Source organism: Bos javanicus, chromosome 8, assembly GCF_032452875.1.
Source record: "Bos javanicus breed banteng chromosome 8, ARS-OSU_banteng_1.0, whole genome shotgun sequence".
Lineage (NCBI taxonomy): Eukaryota > Metazoa > Chordata > Mammalia > Artiodactyla > Bovidae > Bos > Bos javanicus.
This window is the reverse complement of record NC_083875.1, coordinates 43121968-43143380: the sequence shown is the minus strand read 5'-3', so window position 1 is coordinate 43143380 and position 21413 is coordinate 43121968. Positions and strand designations below refer to the sequence as shown.

Genomic DNA, 21413 nt, shown 5'->3' with positions numbered 1-21413 from the left:
GACACACACAGATCCACGCATACTGTAGAGCTGTCTCGATCCACATTCTTGCACACCGCCCCCTCCTCCCTCCCAGAGCTCCGGGAGTCGCCGAGCGGGGCGAGTGACAGGCGCTTCTCGCCAACCCGCGCCCGGGCGGGCAGGGAGGAGCGGCTCGCTGGACCAACTGCGGCGCGTCTTCCGGCGCCCGCGGAGGCGGTGAGGGTGGGACGCGGGGCGGAGCCGGAGTTTAGGAAGAGGAGGGGATGGCTGTCATCAATGAAGTCATATTCATAATCTAGTCCTCTCTCCCTCTGTTTCTGTACTCTGGGTGACTCAGAGAGGGAAGAGATTCAGCCAGCACACTCCTCGCGAGCAAGGTAAATATAACTTACAACTCCTTTCTCCTCTTTCCCCTCCCTCCGGCCTCCGGGCTGCAGCCGCCGCACAAACCCCTCCGGCACCGCGCCGCCTTCGCCGGGGATTATTCATTATTAACCTAATTATTATTTATTGTGCATGCACGGAGACCAAAACAAACAGGCGGGCCAACCGCCGCAGCAACAACAACAAAAAAAGCCCGCCTCCTACCCCGCGGGCCTCAGGTGGAATGCTCTTAACGACAGCTCCTGGGCGGCAGTGGAAGAAACGCGAAAGTTTCATCCGAAGCTTGCTGTTCTAATAATAATAGTAACAATTACTACTTCGAGGAGGCAAGGGGAGGAAAATCCCAACAAACCACAGCCTTGACCCTAGGTAGGCAATCAGTGATGCGCTGCCAACGAAGGTTGCAACACACACACACACACACGCACGCACTCGGCAAGGTTGCAATCCCCTCATTCCCTTAAAAACGGGTTGGGGGGAGGAGGTGGCAGGAGGACCGGGAAGAGTATGGAAACGCTACGGTTCTACTAGAGCAGTCCTCCCGGGAAGAGTTGGAAGGGGAGCGGGAGGAGAGGGCGAGGAGCCCGGGCTGACGGCTGGGCGCCAACGAAAGCGGCTGCCACCAGCTTCCCCAGGACTTGTTTAAAGGGCTCCGGGTGCGGAGACAAGAGCTGGTCGCGGTGGGAGAAGCCGGAGCTGGCTCGCCGAGGCGGTGGCAGCCACCGCCGCGGGGCCGCTGCGTGCGGGATCGGAGGCATCACCTCCACTTTGCGAGCAGGGATGGGTACGCTGACCCGTAGGCAGGCCTTTAGGCAAAGGGGCTGCCGGGGGTCTGCACCCGGGGCACTGCGGACGACCCTGCCCCTGGTACCTGGTGGCCGCGCGGGCTCGGGTGTTGAAGTTCGGGGTGTCCAGCCCCGGCCACACTGCTGGGAGGGAGGAAAGGAGGGAGGAGGTCCTGAAGAAGGAGGTCGGAGGTGCTCATTGGGCTGTTATCCTGCCCTCCGCCTTCTCGGGTTTGTTTTCTTTTGCTCTGCATCTTTCCCTAGCTTGGGCTGCCGGAACCTCGGGCGTGGGTCACCGGCGATCATCCGGATGCTAGAGGAGCACCCGGGCCCGGGAGAGTCACGGTGGCTGCGGGCCGGGGAGGCCATGATCCGGATAATCCTCTCTGCCTGACTGTCACAAACAGGACCCGCGCACACACTGTGCTGTGGCGTTCGCTGTAGAAGGGAAGGGCTGGCGCGGGGTAGGGGGTGGGGGGCGAATGGGGAGGCTGGTGAGGGCAGGAGGCGGGGAGACCGGGAGGGAGCCTGCCCCCAGAGATGACACGCACCGCTTCCTTCTTGTTCCCTGCTTTCGAGTTTGCTTTATTCCCATCCCAACCTGGCTTACTCCCTCCTCTGCTTCCCCCTCCATCTCGCCGTGTTCCCTCCTCCCGGTTGCGTTGCAAAACACGGCCATGCCATCTGCAAAGGTGTCGCGATGCACTTCCCCAAATAACCAGTCCGGCGCGCCAGCCCGTAGTCACCCTCTGTCTGCGGGCGCACACCAAGTGGGGCGCCCTGGGTGCCCTACACCAGGCCTCGCAGCCTGGGCGCAGTTGCACCGCGCGGGGCGGGGCGCGGCGCAGCAGTGCGGGCTCCAGGGGGACAACCGCTCCTGGGTCCCGACACTTGGACCGGTTTCCGGCACACGCGGGGAAATTGCCTCCCGCCAGTGTCTGCGCACTCGCCTCCGCCTCCACCGCCTGGATTGCATTATTATTTTTATCCTGGTTGCAGTTTGCAGCCGATCCTGGTGAGCCCGGGGCTGGCCGGACTGCTGGTAGGGGGGGTGGTGGGGGTGGCGGGTGGAGGGAAGTTGGACGTGGATCAGGCAGGAAAAAAAAAGTTTGGCAGGGAGACTAAGGAAGGAGGGAGGCTGGGAGGGGGCGGCGAGCTCCCGCAGCTCGCGTCTCGGCGCCCTCGGGGCCGGAGCGAGTGTGTCTGCGCGTGAGTGTGAGTGTGTGTTGTGCGCGCTGGGGCCGGTGCGTCGCGAGCAGCGGCGCGGGCAGCTGCTCCTGCTCGTGCCCTGCCCGGGAGCCGCGGGAGGACAAGGCGAGGTTTGGTGGTGGAGGAGTGGTGGGGGTGGCGTGTGCGTGTGGCTGTGAGTGTGCGCGCGCGAGCAGCGGAGAATCAGGAAGTCACAGCAGCGAAGCGCACACAGACATGTTTGATCGCCGTGACATGACGCGCGCGAGGGAGGAAGCGGCAGCGGCTGCGGGGGCCGGGCCGCTGGCTCCAGCGCCGGCCTAGGGCTTGGGCGGGGAGACCCGCTCCGGCCGCCGGCAGGGCCGCCACAGCAGGCTAGGCGAGCCCCGCGCCTCTTTTTGTTCCGTGTCCCCCAGGTAAGGAGCCTGAGCCGCCGCCGCCCGCCGGGTGCGGAGCTTTCCAGTTCTTTCCCTCCCGGCCCCCTCCGGTCTCCCGGTCAGGCTTTCTTGCAAAGTCAGGCGGGCGGGAGAAGCCGGCTCCCGGCCCTCCGATCGATCGCGTGGAAAACTTTCCAGCGGGAGGCACTGCGAGGGGAAGAAGGCCTTGCTGGCTGCTGTCCCTTGTCAGTTCTTTCTCCTTCGGGTCCGGAGAGTGGAGTCGCTCTGCCCTGGGGCTGTTGCACATTCAAACTTCAGGCCTAAACGTGCCTCCAGCTTTCGCCGGATTTACTCCAGAAATTAAATATTCAAAGTCGTCCGCTTGGTCCTGCCAGGCGTTTGGGTTTTTGAAGAGCAGAAGGCAGGCATGGGAGTCGAGGGGGATGGGGGTGTTGTGCAGAATCCATTCCTTCTTTAATGTCTGCAGCGGGTGTTATGTAATTTTAGTAGCACACGGGTGCAAAGCCCATACTGGGCTTCTCCCCTCCTTTGTTTATATAACTTTTGGGAGAGTTTTGCAAGGTCCACCCCACCCCCCCTTCCTTTTTCTTCTTTCCGTTCTCAACCTAATGGAGCTTGGTGCATTTGAAAAAGTAAAGCGACCTGGGTCAGTATATTATTGAGAGGTGCTATCCTTAATCTCCTGGTTATTATGCAGACTGTGTTCCTAACTGTGTGTGATGTTAGAGCATAAGGAAGACATCAAGGATACACGTTTGTCTACTGCACTGAGTGGTTATTTTTAACGTCTCTGTAGCATCAGTAGCAGAGTTAAAATTTCAACTTCCATTTCAAAGGACTTTTTAATTTACACCTGGATGTGCCATGCTTGTTGGAAGAGACTGCTTATAGGCACAGAAAGATTGTTGTTTTCATTACTGAATGGAAGAAAAATTCTGTCTAAGCGTGTTAAGTAAGACTCAGAAACCTCTGAGAACTGTACTGAAACAAAAGCCATGCCCAGCGTTGGTTGTGTGTATTTACTTGGCACATTCAAATGTTTCAGTATTATTTTATTTGCAAGACCACTGCTCGGGGCTTGTTTGCCTATGATAGATGTGCTAGGCTTCTAGCTTACCTCTAGCTTCCTGGTGAATTGTTAAGAGGTGTGGCAGGTTTGAATCCAAGTTGGTGAATTGTTATGCAAATAAAACACACTTTTCTCTTTTAGGAATCTAATTGTCCTTTTATTCTTCTAGACATTTTTTTTTTATTATTAAAGCTCCCTAACAACTTGAATGTTTGCTGGTGGGAAGAGATTTGGAGATACCATTAGGTACATAAGATATTTATGGATGTGACTTGAAGTAGAAAAGCAAACCTGTATACAGCCTCTCCTCTACCTTGTTAGGGGCATTAAAGAGAAAAGTCAGGTGAATAACATTGTAAAATAAATCAGAGGAGTTTGGGGTATCTGAACCCTTAAAAAATTGGCAGAGGTGAGAGGGTGCCTCCTTCCATGAAGCTTTTTTCTCCTGAGTGACATCAGTTACATCCCAATTCAGGGACTAGCTGCTCTGTGGGGTTTCACAGAAAATATTCACCACCAGAGTGTGTTCAAAGCAGCCTTAGATCTTTTCTTTTGTTCGTTTTTTTTAAGTGGTTTTTGAGCATTTCTCGTCAAGTTTCTTAAAAAGTGCTTTGACCAACACCTGAGGCTTGGAACTGACCAAAAAAACCCCCAAAAAACAAAAATGCCTTTGCCTCTGTTATACTGTTAATGTTTGGATTCTGTTTAAAATATTTCTGGCGCTACAACTAGAAAGGAACACTTTGGCAAAGAAATAATTATTTAAAACTTTTTTCTTTGATGAAGTTTAAGATAACATAAAAGCACATCTCATGCTTTTCTCAGAGATCATTGTGGTACCCTTTATATTCCTGTACTATTTTGATATTTCATTTTAAGGGCTTATTATGTGTTGAAACAAGACCATGAAAGGAAAGACTTTCATATATTATAAAAGTGGTGCCATCCTCCAGTGTTTTCATGTTGAGTTTTGTTTTTTTTTTTTCCTTTAGAAGTCTTCCTTTGTAAACAAGGCCTTTGTCAAACTCTCCTAGGTCAGCAGCTTTTTGATACTCCAGAGAAATAATAAATCACTGTTTATGACATCTTGACATGGTGCCATGAGAAATGAATTGTCACAAATATATGCTAAGGAGTGTTTCCCTACACTAGCATACTGAGATTGGTCAGACCTGATTTAGTCACCAAAAGTTTTGATTTTCACTGTTTCTGGTCAGGATGATTTTAGAGAAGTCAGGGACAATTTGTTGCTTAACACAAGTGGCCTTAGAAACTTTATATAAATGAGTCACTTTTCTCTTCTGAGTATTTCTGGTGAACAGATGAAAAAATTTCCCTAATGTGAAAAGCCAGCTTTCGGGAGCTGGTTCTGATTTTTTTCCTGTCCATTTTTTTCTATAAAAGAATGATTGCTCCTTTTTCTTAAACATATTCTGTAGGTGGTTTTGAACAATAGAGGATGCTGAATTTTCTGTCATCTTTGGAAGTGTTTGTTTATGGAATTTTAATCTCTAGCCAGTTAATAAAGTCATGGATCATTCTATGAGTAGTGAAAATAGAAAATACAGGTGGTGGTTAAGTTATTGGTAGAGTATTTAGAAAGGCCTGGGGTATTTACTTTTTCTACATAGGAAGTCAGGACTATACCAGCGAATATAGAAGTCTTGAAACTTAGTTCTTCCAGAGCCATTATGAAGCATAGCATATTTATTTGCCTAAAAGATATTTATCACCAAGTTAAGTGGGATCTTGCAACCAGGGTTTGGAAAATTTTACAACTTTATTACTGTTTATTTTTACTTTTCCCCTTCATATTAATATAGCCCTTTTCTTTGAAAATGTTTAGATATATTAGAAATTTTAAAGATACAGTCAAAGATACTTGAATACTTATACTTAGCAAAACATATAGCACAGCTGATGAAATTCAGGAGCTACATAGCTGAATTTTTTGACTGTTGGTTATGAACATTATTTAATTTTAATTATGAGAGAAAAAGTCATTAATTCATTCATTTAGAGTGATGCTTTAGATATGAAATACAGGATTTTTGACTGAAATATTAACATAAGTGGTGGCCTTCTGGACTTCATTATACATTATTATGTAACTGAAGCCTACTGTGAATTGTGATGTTTTATTAGATATGAGACTTTCAGAACATTCAGTTATCATCAGGAAATATGCCTGTAGAATTTTATACCTTTAAAAATAACACAGAATTCTATGTAGTGTTAGGTGTGTAAGCATCAGTCTTCCACCTATATATCATTTACCTCTCTGTAAGCACTAATATTTTAAAAATGTTTAGAAACTGACCTAATTTAAATATGGGGTGACCCTTTTGTAGATCAATTAATGAAGTTGATAGAAGTTGAAATAAATTTGAGGTTTCAAAACTATTTAATAAGTCCCCTCTCCTTTTGTCATTTTGTTTAAACTGAATTCAGAATTGGGGGATTAAAATTACTTAAAAATAGAAAAAAAAAGCTCTGACCAGAAAGCATTGGGGTATGTTATTTTACAGGTGAACAGAAGTCCAAGGGAAATTCTATATCAGTTTATGTTAGAATTGTGTTTTCTTCTTTAGGATAACTGTATATTTCTTTATCTACTTGAGATTGTATTGTCCAGTGTTTATCATACTACCAGGAGTTAAGTCATTAAACTTGAAACATGAATGTCCATGAGGAAAGCTGGGCAAGTAATAACATTGCAAATATTTGCAGTTGTTTGGCAGTTTTCTGTTGCACTGTATTCCTACATGTACTAAAATGCTATTAAGCGAAGTCTATAATTCCATAAAAAATGAATGATCTGCAATTGAGAATTTATGTCTTTTAAAGAACGTGCCTGAACACGTATGCATAGTGAATTGTAAACCACACTGATCGCGTGATACAGGGAGAGATCTGGGTGAGCTCTCTTGAGTCCACAGGGCAGATATTCTTCGCGATGGGGTAAGATTGTGGCCAGAGCAGGCCAGGGGTGAGGGCCCTGGGAGCTGATCATCTGAGATCGGAAGAAAGTCCTGAGATCACAGGCACCGAGCCTAAAAAAAACTGTGAGAAGACCAGTGTACCAGTTTTGACCTGCTTGCCCAGAGCAAGAGGTTCCAGTTAGAAGAATTTTCAAAAGATAAAGTTGGAAAAGGTAGAAAGACTTGCTTTCCAGGGGAAAGCATGAATTTTTTATCCAGTATGGGTTGGAGTCTTCTCTCAGAAGTTTGGAGCATTGGAATTCATGAACAAAAAGTAGAGCTATCTAGCAGATTGTGAATGCAAGTCGAGGTTGGAAATTGAAGCCTTTAGAAGGATCTGCGTGATGATGTACATTTTTCTATGATAGCTCACAAAGTGTCTTCATATGGAATATTTTATTTGCTTCATATCAAAATTGAGGTTGTAGCTGGCTGCTGTTACACCAGTTTTGTAAAAGAGAATTTGAAATTCAGGGGTCAAATAAACTACTCTGTGATTTATTTTTTAATAGCATTAATTATTAACACTGTAAATGACCATTATTCATTTTAACTGCAATGAACTTGAAGGGTTTGTGCTTGAATTTTTGTTGCTGCTATGAAAGTCGGGCATATCAAAGCTAGTCTATCACATAACCGTTTCATTCAGCATATAATGGTCAAGTTTTACTGCTCAGTCAGCATACACCATGTCAACCAGAAGAAGTTTTTAAAATATATACGTGTTTAGTGTATAAATAAAATTATCTTAGCTAACAGAGAAGGAAGTGGCTATCATTGATTCTTATCGGCATCCCAGATTAGGTTGCCTTGCAAAGAGGCCTAACAGAACCTAGGAAGGATGGGTGTGTGTATACACAAATTAGATTTCAGGAGTGTCACGCTTTGCTACTAGCTCATTGGTTTGTCTGTTTGGTTTCTGACCAGCTGCCTAGCAGTTTGGGTTGAACTAAATTTGAGAAGTGATAGTTATCTGTGATTACCTGTGGACACAAGTTAGGGGGTTAGACAGGTGCTGTCTACCGGAGGGCTTTGTTGTTGAGGGGCTTCTAGTACTTTGAGTTTCCTCGTAAACACCCTGCTTAAAATAATCTTTCCTTTGTGAAAACATTGGCTGCCCTCACCGAAGAGATCATCGAATTGCATCACAGGTAGATGCTTCTGAGAAGGCAGCTCATGGTATGTCCAGGGTGGTAGAGTCAAGAGCCCAGCTCTTGTTGAAGCAGCGCCTGGGGCTCATGGGGCTGTAATTAGCCCTTGAAGTTGGTTGTTCTCTCTTGTCCTGCACGGATCTGCCTTGGGGCCCTTGCCAGGTCTGACTCTGGGCAAGGATGGTCCCAGGGCTTTTTATTCCAAGTAAGGGTGGCAGCTCACATCCTAATTTGTCCCCTTGACTCAACGATGAGGAGTTCACAGAAGCCCAGAAAACGCAGCACACTTTTCACCCAACCACTTTTTAAAACCTCCTCAACTTTGAATGGTAAACTGACATTGAATGGAGAAAGCTGTTTTCCGAGCTTCTTTAGAGTTTCGGGCCAGCCACGTAGAATACTCACTCTAAGCCCAGTGTGGTTTTTATCTGTGGCACAAATCATATCATGCACTGTTTAAAGTTGCACGTCTCAGGCCAAGAAGCACGAGGGCTTTGGGGATATTTCACCACCTATCCAGACAGTCTTGGCCTCTAAAAACGAAACTTCAGGTCGGTTTATTTCTTTTATCTTCCTCGCTATTGTTACCGACTCTCTGCTCACCCATCAAGAACAGCAGCCCTTGTGTTCCAGCTCCAGGGAAGTTGTTACTTCTTGTGGGGGGATTATCAATTCATTTGTAGAGAAAGCTACAGAGGAAACAAGAAATCCTTCAGGGTCGGGGGAGATGGTCTGAATCAGCAAACAGACATAAAAAGAACTCTTATCTTAACTCTCTCCTGAGCCTTATCATTCTCCGTAACAGCCAAAAAACTTTTAAAAGAGTGATTTTTAAGGTAGTGAACTGGGCCTAACTTTTATTTCTAATATTCCACCTTTGGCCCTTGCCCCTATGTCTTTCTGTAAACACAGCAGTGATAAAGGTCTGCTGGAGAGCCCACGTTCCCCCACGCTTCCTTATTGTGTTTGGCGAACAGTTATTTAAGAAGCATTGTCTAGTCAAGGTGGCTCTGTTTCCCCAAACTTTTTCTGTGACTAGAAAACCACAGTTTCTCGTAAACTCATGTTTATTATCTACTTCAAGCCCTCACTGAAACACCACCTTATCCATGAAGCCTCCCTTAATTCCCTTCTCTTGCCTCTGCCCTCTGAGATGTAAGTCTTCTATTCTGCCCGTGACTGCAATGGACACTCCAGCTCAACCCCTTCTGGTCTTGCAGAAGCTTGCATATTTGTTTGTTTGTGTTTTTCTCAATGCTATATATGGATAAGTCTTGTTTCCCCATCAGAATTGCTGAGCCTTGGGGTAAGCCCTCTGGTCATTCTTTTACATCCTTCATGCCTTGTGCCCAGGGAAAGAGTCAGGACATTTGAGAATAGATAAGTAAAACAGATCTTCTGGTTCTTTGATTAAATATCACCATCCTCTGAAGTTCATAACGTTGTCTCTGCCTCATATTCTCTCAGGGGCTTTTCTTCACTTCTCTGTCCCTTCGTACATTAACATACGATCACAGCCACACCCTAATCCCGTTGCGACACCTCCCATTGTTTCCATCTTTGTTTCTGCACCCTGCGCATTTTGCCCAACCTGAGTGACAGCTCTGCATGCTGGTGGACGGCCTGGCTTGCCTGATGTTGCCCTGACTTGGTAATGGGCCCGGAGTCAAGAGATAAAGTCACCCACAGATGTGACTTTGGGCAAGCTCTGTGGTCCCTTTGTGCTTTCCTCTTTTAAACGGGGACATAACAAGATGTATCCTCAAGTCAAGTCACTAAAATGATTCAGCCCATAGGGCTGTGTTGTTAAGTATTACTGCAGGCATAGGGGTCTTTCAGCTGACTGGAGTAAACCACAAAGGTAGAAGTTTTGTCTCTGGTTGTCTTGGTTGGACTGGTGACCCTTAAAATTCCATGAAGTTGAACTCCTTTTAATATGCAGATGGGTGTGCCCAGGGGCTTTCGGGCTTTCTGCAAAGGGGAGAGGAAGGAGGTTCGGGCAGAGGGAAGATGTCTGCGGTGGTTGGAGTTGTGGGAAGCACCAACGACTTTTATTTTTAAAAGCACACACTCCACGGTTGTAAAGGCAGGGTCAGGACGAAAAAAGACAGGGTGTACTGCTGAAAAATTCTTGGCTAAGAACACAGCGGCCTGGCCCTCAGGGAGTGCTGGTGTGAGGTAGAGGGAAGCGTTGCAGGGAGGATGGAGGCGGGGGTGGGGCTGGCAATGCCAGTGTTCAGTGTTCGGCCCTGTCTGTTTTACCTCCTCACACACACACATCTTCATTATGTTGGCCACGTAATTGTGGAACAGGTCGTTCTTTTTGGTGACTGTGTAAAACTCACCCCCTGCCCCTCCAACACCAGATAAAAATAGATTTTGAGTGTTAACTTTGTGGAGAGACCAAGAGCTCCTGCCCCATCAAGGTGACCAGAGCTGTAGCCTCTCCCCCATCCATCTGCCCCCAACCCCACCATCACCACCCCATCTACCTCACTTCATCAGTGCTTGGAAGAAAGAAGAAAAGGCTTTGGATTGCTGGGCAGAGGGGGCAGGAGGACGGGTGAGGGAGAAGATGGCTTGACCAGTCCTGGACTTTCAACCTTAACCACGGGGACTTAGTCATGACCTGCACCTCTGCTCAAGACTCGCCCCTCTTTGTAATCTACACCCCCAAGTTGTTTTACGCTATGAGAAAGTCTGATTAGGTCTTGGAGCTGTACAATGAAGTTGCCATCAGAAACGACGAGGAAGGAAAAGGAGGCCAGGACGGCACCCTCATCTCTGAAAGGTGCTCTTCTTTGGATGCATCTTTGGGGGATGGTGAGACAGCACGCATCCCAGGTCCTGCTGGGAGGGTCACTGATGAGTGCCCCCACACACAAGATTGGAGGGATCAGGAGATGCTGCAAGTCATGGATTGGCAGATGCAGGGAGCCTTAAGATGCTCCAATTCCAAGCTCCGAGGAAACTGAGAAGCCCCAGAAGAAAGGCGCTTTGCCCGGGACCCTGAGGGTTGGTAGTGGCCCTGAGATTGGCAAACAGGAACCCAAAGTCTCTGGGGTCCCAGTCAGAAGCCAGAGAGTCACAGTCAAGTTGCGCAGTAGTCCAGATCCCTTAGCTGGGCGGCATGAGGCACGTTGCTCATTCGTTAGACTATGCTGTTCCTCTGAGCTAACTTCTTGTGTGTGTGCTCATCTATGCTATTTCATGGACACATGCATTAAGGGCATGCTTCTAAAGATTCTCGACTTAAGAAAAAGTTTCCCATGCAACATGTTAACATTCCTCTATATGCCCATACTTTCCTACTTCCCGTCTCCTGTGTTTTCCCCTAAGAAGTTTTTGGTAGTTTCCTATAACAAAAAATGAGGAGCGTTTTTATGGGACTGTATACCATTCATTACAACCTTCTATGAGATTCCCAGGTGAAAATCATTATATATGCAGAAAATCATTAGATATTAAAATATAAAACATGAAAAATGGAACTACCAGGCTGACAGCATTTGTATATTCATTGTTCAAACTTGTGGTATCTTACCATCATAGCCACTAAAGCCAGTTTCAAGGTAAACCATAACAGGAAGTAAGCAATTTCCTTTTATTCACTAAAAAATAAAGGGGTTTATTAGTTTGCTGATATACATGAAAGAACATTTAAACTTGGAGTACCCCTGAATTGACGTCAGCTTCCTAAATTTAAAATGCTGACTGAACGTGTGTGTGTGTGTGTACGTGTGTGTGTGTATGTGAGGGGGTGGAATGCCAAAAAAAAAAGGTTACTTCTGCCTGCTTTGTTAATCACAAAGAAAAAATAATAACATTTGGCTCTCTAGTGAATTCAAGGCTATAATTCACCATCCAGGCTTCCCTGTTGTTTTAGAAACCACTTGAACTGGGTTCTCTTAGTCCCCTCTTGTATCAGCAAAACAGTTTGAGTGATCCCTTGCTCGAAATCATTCCAAAGCAGCCTTTCATCGCTTCCTGTTTTAGCCCTAATTCATTTATCAGATTGGCCCAGATCCTTGCCTCCGCTGTTAAGATTTCTTTGTTTGAGCATACCTTGAGCACTGATTGCTCTCCTAATTTTTTATTTTTTAATAATTGACTCTATTAATAGTTTTTCCATGCAATTTTGTCTACAGTTCATTCAGTTTTGTTTTGTTTTTTGTTTTTTTTACTCCACGCTGGTTGAATGTGCTGGGGAAACAGGAGCAAGGAAGAGCAAGTCCTTGCCCTCATGGCCCTCACATTCTAGAGATTCCTCGAGAGGTGACGGTAGTTAGCTAAGAATGGAAGTAATGTGTGTGTGTGTGTGTGTTAGTTTTCCCTCTAACCTGTCGTTTCTCTATGGACAGAGCCCTGCTGTGGGTGACCAAGCCCCTATGGTCTAATTTCAACCCTGCTACTTGTCAGTGGACACACAAATCCATTTAGGATTTTGTGAGTTCGGCATCAGAATTTTGTGCATACAGGTGTGTGCCCCAGGTGACATAATAAGTCATCATGACTGTCCTGGGGTCATTCTGGATCATGGAGACATCAGAATTCAGAAAACAGCTTATTTAGTCATTTTGGCTTATATCCAAGAGTCAGTCATACCCACCCCATGAGGCAGTTCCCCACTGGGGATGCCAGGAAATCTTGGCGCATAGGAGATGGTATATTGCTTTGCTGGAGAACCGAAATTTCCACACCCCATCAACATGTGGAAATCGAGGAGTCGTAGATGACTTCTCTTGTGACTCTTGGACCCCACAGAGGGCTGGGATGAATCTCTGGCCTCAACTGTACATGTGATCTTGTATCCATTAACTGGTGGGAGGACCACATCTTAGCCTGTCCCTCCTGTTCATTTCTGCTGCAGTGGAGGTGGCTGGGGTGGGGAGTAATGCTCAGGAAGAGTAACTGCTTGTTGTGCCAGACGCAGAGCTGTGGTTTTACGTGTACTATTGCATTTTAGTCTCCCTGCGTAATTGTATACGTGGATATTTGAAGCCATATTTGTCCAACTCCCATAACCTCTGCTTTTCCCATGATTGGCAATTCCCTTTCATTCTCAATTTATGGAATTGTACTTTTCCCCCCTTTTGACTATCTAGAATTCTCTGAGAAGTTTGAATGCCCATTGACTTATGCAAGTGGTTCTTGGTTGGGTACGTCTTTAGGAATTTTATATTTTAACGGCTTTGCGGGGGGAGGGGGTGGTGGTTAATGACTTGTAAGGTGCCCAAGTAATGGAGAGCATCTGTTGACTTCAGTAATAAATTTCAAGCTTGTTTATAATTCTGCTTATGTGTTAAATTTTAGTTTCTCCAGTGAGTCTTTTTTTTTTTTTTTTTGCATCTTAGATGATTTATATCTTTCTGGAGAATCATTTAGAGTTGTTTTTTTCTTTTAAACAAGTGGTCTTCATAAAGAGGAGGGCAGATGGATATGGATATGGATATCATGCCCTCTGAAGCATCTGGACCAGACAGGGGAGTTCTGTTTGATGTTTGTTACAGAAATGGCACCACCAAATACTAACAACGGTTTTATTCTGATCTTAATATCATGTTTAAAATATCCCTTTCTCTTTTCTTCTTTCCAACTCAGTATCACTGTACCGACTGGCAGAGACAGGAGAAGTAGATGTCCACACCCACAGACCCTGGCGCGATGCCCCACCCGGGGCCTTCGCCAGGGCCGGGACCCTCTCCTGGACCCATTCTTGGGCCCAGTCCGGGACCCGGACCATCCCCCGGTTCCGTCCACAGTATGATGGGGCCAAGTCCGGGGCCTCCTAGTGTCTCACACCCTATGCCGTCGATGGGGTCTGCTGACTTCCCTCAGGAGGGCATGCATCAGATGCACAAGGTGAGTTCGTTCCCCTTCCCAGTCTTGTCTTCTGAGTCATGGATGGCTAATAATCCCTGATAACCAACACCCCCCTGCCCGCTTTTTTTCTACTGTGGTTAACAAGAGAATCAGCTAGGTTTTCTTCTTATCTTGTTCCTTATTAAAAACATACATTCTTAGGCTCTTTTATGGTTATAGATGTTACACCAGTCAGGAAGATTTGATCTTGGCTTTTAAAAAAGTGTTAGCTATAATATGCAGCTTTGACAGATTCTGTGGATTGGGGGTTGCAAGTGTTTTGACTTGGTGAAGAAGTAGGAGTTAAGTTTTACTTTTCCCCCCCAACTACGTCTGTTAAGTAACTTATACCATCTATGAGTAACATACTGAAAATTATTCTTCCCTGAAAAGATCCCATAGGTCCCAAGGAGGAAAAGGGAAAGTGAGTCTTTTCTTAAAGAATATTTTCAAAAAAGCCTTGACAGAAATAAAACAGTTTCTAGGGAATCCTTGAAAATGCACTTTGCTGTCTGCCTGTGAAGTGGCTTTCTTCTGGTTTTGGAAGAGGGCTCTGATTTTGTGGAGTCCAGGCCCAGTTGTTATTAAGGTTGTAATAATCTGCCATTTGTGAGATTCAGATTGTTGCTGTGGGGATGATCATAACGGTATGACTTTGGTATTATGGTTTTGTAGGAGAAGTGAAAAGGAGAGAATGGCCTTTTGAGAAAGCGAACAAAATCTTCTGTTGCGATTTGTGTTGAAGGGTAGGAGTAGCCATTGTGTGTTACCTGAAGGTTAGGCCTGATGAGATGCGGCCCTTTTACATCTTTTTTGGATGATATCACAAGTAGATAAGGTAGTGAGGATGCTTCTTGATGTTAAATAGGTGAATCGTGGAAGACACTGGTTTGAAACAGAAAGGTTACTGCAAAAAAGTACAAGTCTTTTCTTTAATTGGTAGAACTGGAGGTCAGTTTTAAAGTAAGGTGTTGCAGCCCGGGAAGGGAAGATCCATTTTTCACAAATGTTTGTTATTTGATGGTTTTCAAATAAAAAAATTAATACATGCTTATTTTGAAAAGTAAAACCATACTGATCTAAATAAGTGGTTCACCCCAGGTAATAGCTTATTGTACATACTTTTTTTCCTTAAATTTTAACTAAGACTGTATGATGTATTTTTAAATTAATTAATTAATTTTAATTGGAAAATAATTACAATATTGTGATGGTTTTTGCCATACATCAACATGAGTCAGCTACGGGTATACGTGTGTATCCCCCCTCTGGAACCCGCCTTCTGCCTCCCTCCCCACCCTGGCCCTCTGGGTTGTCCCAGAGCACTGGTTTTGGGTGTCCTGCTTCATGCACCAAACTTGCACTGGTCATCTATTTTATATATGGTAATGTACACATTTTAATGGTATCCCCTCAAATCATCCCACCCTTGCCTTCTCTCGCTGAGTCCAAATGTCTGTTTTTTACATCTGTGTCTCCGCTCTGCACATAGGATTGTCAGTCGCATCTTTCTAGATTCCATGTGTGTGTGTTAATATACAGTATTTGTCTTTTTCTTTCTGACTTAACTTCACTCTGTATAATAGGCTCCAGGTTCATCCACCTTGTTAGAACTGACTCAAATGCGTTTCTTTTTGTAAAAAATATGGAACACTTTATGAATTTGTGTGCCATGCTAATCTTTGTATCATTCCAATTCTAGTATATGTGCTGCTGAAGTGAGCACTGTATATACGCTTTTTGCGCCTTACTTTTCTTCAGCTTCAATAAAAATACCATCTAAGCATAGATTTGCATATTCAGGTGATATATTTAATTTTTTTTTCTTTTACCATAATCAAATCATATCATCATTGTTAATTACTTTGAGACTTCTTTTTCATTTAACTATATCATGGATAGCCCTATAATATCTCCAATATCTCTCCCTGCTTTTTTGATTTCTTTTAAATACAGGTTTTTAGCTTGTCAGGTATGTAAATAAATGCTTATTTTCCATATCATATTTATTAGGAGACATATTGAATATATAGACATATCAAAGTCATTACATTGTCTTGTGTTCATATTGTATTAATTGGGGGATTATACTATAGACTGGATCTGTCAATTGCAATCCTTAGTACAGGTAGGTGAAATAATTTTGGGAGGGTTTAGGATGCTTTCACCTTTGAAATGAAAGATAAAATTTGAAGGAAATATTTAGCTCACCTTTATTATTATTTAAGCATTGAAAAGTTAAACATACTCATAAGTGTTAGGTCATTGTTATGTTCTTAATTGTTTTTATTTGTAATTATATCTTCTGATCCCTTCTGTTTTGTTCTCTAGCATCTTTGTCACGTTTTCTCCTCTTTTCTACCCCCATCGATGCTCTTTTTCTGTTTTGTTCTCGTTCTGCAAGTTTTGCATTTTCTCATCCTGCTTTTCTTCGGCCCGCAGACCCTCAGATAATTCCCTGGGTGAGGACATGGTGACGTGCCTGGAGTTCACACCTGCTGACCAGATGCTTCACTTTCTGAAAATCTTTTTATAGGCAGCTTTATTCCTTGTCTTTTCTCCTCCGTCTCCCTCTGAGCTTCAGCTTTTTGCTTTTCAACATTGCTGGAAATAAATAAACAAGTGGCCTAAATACATCTGCTGCTTTGCTTTGATTTCCTCTCTATTATTACTGTTTAACAGACTGAGAGACACTCTTTATACCAAATTCTTCCCATTTTTCTTCTGAACATCCTCTTTATGGTAAATTTCTCCTCTTTTCAAGTGTGTGCTTTTGACTCTGCAGAAATTAACTTTCCTTTCTCCAAAACTGCAAACACTCATACTTTCTTGCTCAAAGTCATTTGGTTTCTATAAACTCCTGGAAATATTCCTTTCAGGCTGTTTTGAAAATTGCTATTCCAGTTTGAGGAGGAATAGACTTTTCCTTTCCCCAGCACGTGCTCCGTTGCCCAATTCTGGATTGGATTAGTGTCCATTCAGTGGCTGTTTCTTGTGGGTCTGTTGTGTACAAGGCCTCAAGCCCCCTTTCTAGCCCCTGTGTTCTTCTTTTCCAAACTCTGCCTTTCGCCCTTTTCCTTTCTTCCTCCGTCTGTAGTCCAGCTTCATCTACTTCAGCCTCTTTCCCTTTCGGTACTTACCCCATTCACTGCTCTACCCTGTCTGTTTTTCTTTTCCCAACTGCCATGGAACTTTCTGGTTTCAACTTTTAAACTTTCCATAGGTTCCTTCCCCTCTGATGAAAAAAAAAATTACCCAAAAAATAGATCATCACAGACATTTCAAAGAGTTTTTCTTCCTCCATTCTGACTTTGGACTCACTTCAACATACAGCAGGTTTCAGGACTTACTTAAAAGGGTGTAGAAGAATAGCTTATATTTGTCTGCCTTGTCAACAGGACTTCATCTTTATTTGCAGGTTTTGACATAACCAAAAACCTTTCCACTGTTTAAAGCCTTAACTTTTGACTTAACAGGTAGTTTTGCTGATCCTATTGGTGTAGTCTTTTTTATTTATTTTTTTGTCCCCCATCTATGAAATCTATGTAGTATATAGTAATATATGTAATATAAATGTAAAATTATATGGCTATCATGTGGTTAATAGATGATTGGGCCACAATTTTGAAGACTTTATAGGATGGGCTCTTAAAGCACCGGATAGAAATATTGTGCCTTAAAGAGGTGCCTAACTGATGTCCTATTAATGTTTCAGCCCATGGATGGTATGCACGACAAGGGGGTTGAAGATATCCATTGTGGATCCATGAAAGGCACTGCTATGCGACCACCTCACCCAGGAATGGGCCCTCCTCAGAGTCCGATGGATCAGCACAGCCAAGGTTTGTGTCTGCTACATACCTGCTCTGGGCTCCATATCATAGTCTTTCATCTTTCCTATTGTTATTTTAATTATGACTTGCAAAGAACAGAACTTGTCTAAGGATGGGGTCTGGCAGGTTTCTTTTCCCTGTAGAAATCTCCCCTTACCCACCACCAACACAACTTTATGTTTGATATGGGCAATTTTCTTTACAAAATCCTAGTAGTTTGACTGGCCACCATGTGTTCAAGCACTCTGCAAAGTACACTGTGTACTTTATGCAGAATCTTTGCCTTGATCTTGTAAGATGCATTATATCACTCCAGTTTTATAGGTGGAGAAGCTAAAGCTCAGAAAATTTACTTTGCTTCTATAAGTTTGCATATCCAGTAAGTGACAAGTCCAAAAGGAGGACCCAGGTCTGCCTCCCCACAGCAGCACGGATGGGTGATAGCAGGATGAGCCACCCGTGTCCCTTGAATTGTACACTCCTCCTTCATAAGGTGACTTTTTCTGGCAGTGGAATAACCTGTCATCACTGGTGAATGGCTATCTTAGTCTCTTAGGGCTACGTAACAAATTGCCACAAGCCAGTTGGCTTAAAACAATAGAAACGTATTCTCTCAACGTTCTAGAGGCCAGAAGTCCGAAATCAGGATATGAGCAGGGCTGTGGTCGCTCTGAAGTCTTTAGGGAAGAATCCTTCTTTGCCTCTTCCTAGCTTGTGGTGATCACCAGCACTATTTTGACATTCCTTGGCTTGTAGATCTGTCATTCCAGTCTCTGTCTTGTTTTCCACATGACATTTAACCTCCATGTTTGTTTGTGTGTCCAGACTTCGCTCTTTCTATGTGGACACCAGTCACTGGATCAGAATCTACCCTGATCCAGTATGACCTCATCTTAACTCAATTACATCTGCAAAGATCCTATTTCCAAATAGGGTCACAGTCACAGGCACTAGAGGGTATGTCTTCAATATAGCTTCATAGAGGACAGGGTTCCACCCACAGTTCCACCCACAGTAATGGCCAAATCAATATATGGCAGCTTTCTCTTCTCCTGGGTGCTTTTCCCTCTCATTGTTGAGGGCATATTGAAGATAGTGGAAAGTATATCCAAAGATACAATGTAACCTCTTTTCAGAATCACTATATGGGCATTTTAGCATGTCAGAGGCGTGATTAATCCAACACTAATTAACCTAATGTGTTGATATTCTAATTCAAAGGGTATGCTTTATGTGTTGTTGTATATACATTTTTGTAATTTAATGTATATGAGTTTTTTCCTCCATCCTTGATCAGATGTCCATCCACCTGAAGGAAGATTTTTGACTGTCCAGGTGGAGAGACACGTTCACTTTTTTTTTTTTTTTCACGTGGACCATTTTTAAAGTCTTTATTGAAGATGTTACAGTATTCTTCTGTTTTATGTTTTTGGTGTTTCGGCCATGAGGCGTATGGGATCTTAGCTCCCTGACAAAAAATCAAAACCCTACAATCAAGGTGAAGTCTTAACCACTGGACTGCCAGAGATCTCCCTGTATTTGCTCTTAAATATATACATATATATATATATATATATATATATATATATATAAGCAACTCATGGAGACATAGGAGTACATCTTCACTAATATTCCAGCAGGTTTTTGAAGATCCTAGACTCTGATCTGAAATTTGATGGTAGACAGATGTAAGTGTGACAAATGACTCGTAAAATCTTGACCATGTTAGAAAAGCAGACTGAATAATTGGGACTTTTTCAGGTACAGAAGAAAAAAATTGAGCCATTCAGGGGTTAGAATGAATTAAGACAATACTTTCAGGTTTATCATTTAAATTCTGAAGAGCCAAGTGCCTTCACAGAGCTAATGTAGATCTCATTTTTAATACCTGGGAGGTATAGATGAGTTATATTCAGTGATTCTCAAAGCCAGATGCTGGCTCTGTCTGCTCCTGGCTTTGCAGTACTTCTAATAGTGGGGCCCTGGGACAACGCCAAAGGAAAACACTTGAAATACATGAATCATAAGTGAGGCTCTTTATTTTTATGTATCTTAAAATTTCTTTCATTGCTTGGTTCCTTTCTTGGACTTCTAGAATGATGATATTTCTTGGAATTTCCAACACTTGGCACAATGTCTAGCACATAACTGGATATTTAGTAAATTTTTTTCAGTTAGAGAAGTGAACTTTATGTATTCAAAAAACACTTTTAAATAGATCTTAATTTTTATATAATTTCAATAAGTTATAATTACTTTGAAATGCAGAAGTCTGCATTAAATTAAATGGAATTGGAATTAGAATGTAATATTTTTCTCTAGAAGAGTAAAGTGCCTTATAAGCTGGGGAATTCGTTATTTAAAATATGCTTTTGAATAAGGTAGTATTGGTATAATGCAGTCTTATTCTATATAATGAGCTAAAAAGAATTTAGACTCCATAATAGCATATATCTTTAAAAACTCCATTGTAGGAAGCCGTTTATAAACACACAGGTCCAGAGAGGTGTGGTATTGATCAGAAAACTGCCAGCTTTAACTACCTAGCAACCTATTAGGTTATTTTAAGGTATTGGTTGAGAAGCAAAACCATTTCCTTCAATAAATACTAAATTGTGTACCTTATGGTCCCGATGATAACATTGTTTATTTTTAGTCCACTGGATAGAGAAAGCCTTCAAAGAAAAGTATAATGTTTTGTGTGTGTGTGTATAAAGAGAAAACTTGTGTAAAATTGGCATTTGAAAACTCAAGTTTATTAAAAGGAGAGTGGCTGATTGCCTCTCTCTCTGCAAAAAGATGAAACTGGGGAGATAATGCCCTTGAAGCTGAGGGAAGGAAAACTGCCATTTTTTGACGACTTTTAAATGAGCAAATTAAACCAGATTTCAAAAAGAGCAGATTCTGCATCAACACTGTCATCCTACAGACAAAGGTATATTTACTCTCAGGCAATTTCTTCACCATTTTCTCAACCAGAGATAATTATGCAAATATGTTATTTTGTTTTATCATTTAGATTTTTTTCTGATTTTTCCTGAAGTTTTATGGAATGCTAGTCATGTCAAAAAATAAAAAGAAATCTCTCTCTCTTTAACTGAAACACGGTCACATTTTTAATGTCATACTGTGGTAGAATGATTTTATTAGCATGTCCTGTAAATTCTAGGAAACAATTTTTCCCACCCCCCAGTTTTTTTCTTACCACATTTGAGGGAAGATTTTGTTGTATTGATTAATTCTGGAAGATGATTTTTATTTCACTCTTAGTTTCTTTCTTAACAAATTTGAGGTAAAATGAATTATTGTACTTAGTGCAACTAAGTGTCTCTTCTTTATAATTTTGCCATGCCAGGAGTCAGAGTTGAAAAGAGCGATCTGATGAGCAGTGTTATGCAATGACACTTAGATTAGACTGTCTAATGTTTTGGTCAGTTGTATTAGGCATCGTGTGATTTATCACGGGTAAGCTATACTTGGTGCCGACCTTAGGAAAGAGGACAGTCCAGAAGGCAGGAGGCGTGACCCATTTTAACACCTGGTTGTATCCCTTCTCCCATGAAATGTCAGTAGCTATAGTAGGAAGTTTTCCCTCCAGTGATGGATGCAGGGTTGGCAGAAGGGTGGTAGGGAGGTGCTTTCATAATGAACAAACTACCATTTTGCACCAGCATTACAATTTGGAGTTGAATTTTAACCTCATTAAGAAGGAAAAACGTTAATGATGAAGTTAAGTGTATGTTATTGATACTGTTTAAAAACGTTTATTGTTATAAATAA

At 43.2% G+C, this 21413-nt stretch overlaps 1 protein-coding gene across 7 annotated transcripts in view; it reads left to right on the top strand.

Annotated features, from left to right (window-relative positions):
* The first annotated feature begins 237 nt into the window (after positions 1-237).
* The window catches only part of SMARCA2 (SWI/SNF related, matrix associated, actin dependent regulator of chromatin, subfamily a, member 2), a 179781-nt gene continuing 158605 nt past the window's right edge, over positions 238-21413 (top strand). For 2 of the 7 annotated variants that reach the window (XM_061425431.1, XM_061425428.1), the window contains exons 1-3: positions 241-359; positions 13540-13800; positions 17516-17642. In XM_061425431.1, coding sequence (XP_061281415.1) covers positions 13576-13800; positions 17516-17642 — 352 coding nt within the window. In that variant the 5' untranslated portion in view covers positions 241-359; positions 13540-13575. Of the gene's footprint in view, positions 360-866; positions 1151-1687; positions 2167-2343; positions 2756-13539; positions 13801-17515; positions 17643-21413 lie in introns of those variants that run through there. The other 5 variants (XM_061425434.1, XM_061425433.1, XM_061425430.1 and 2 more) reach the window with 5 other exon arrangements.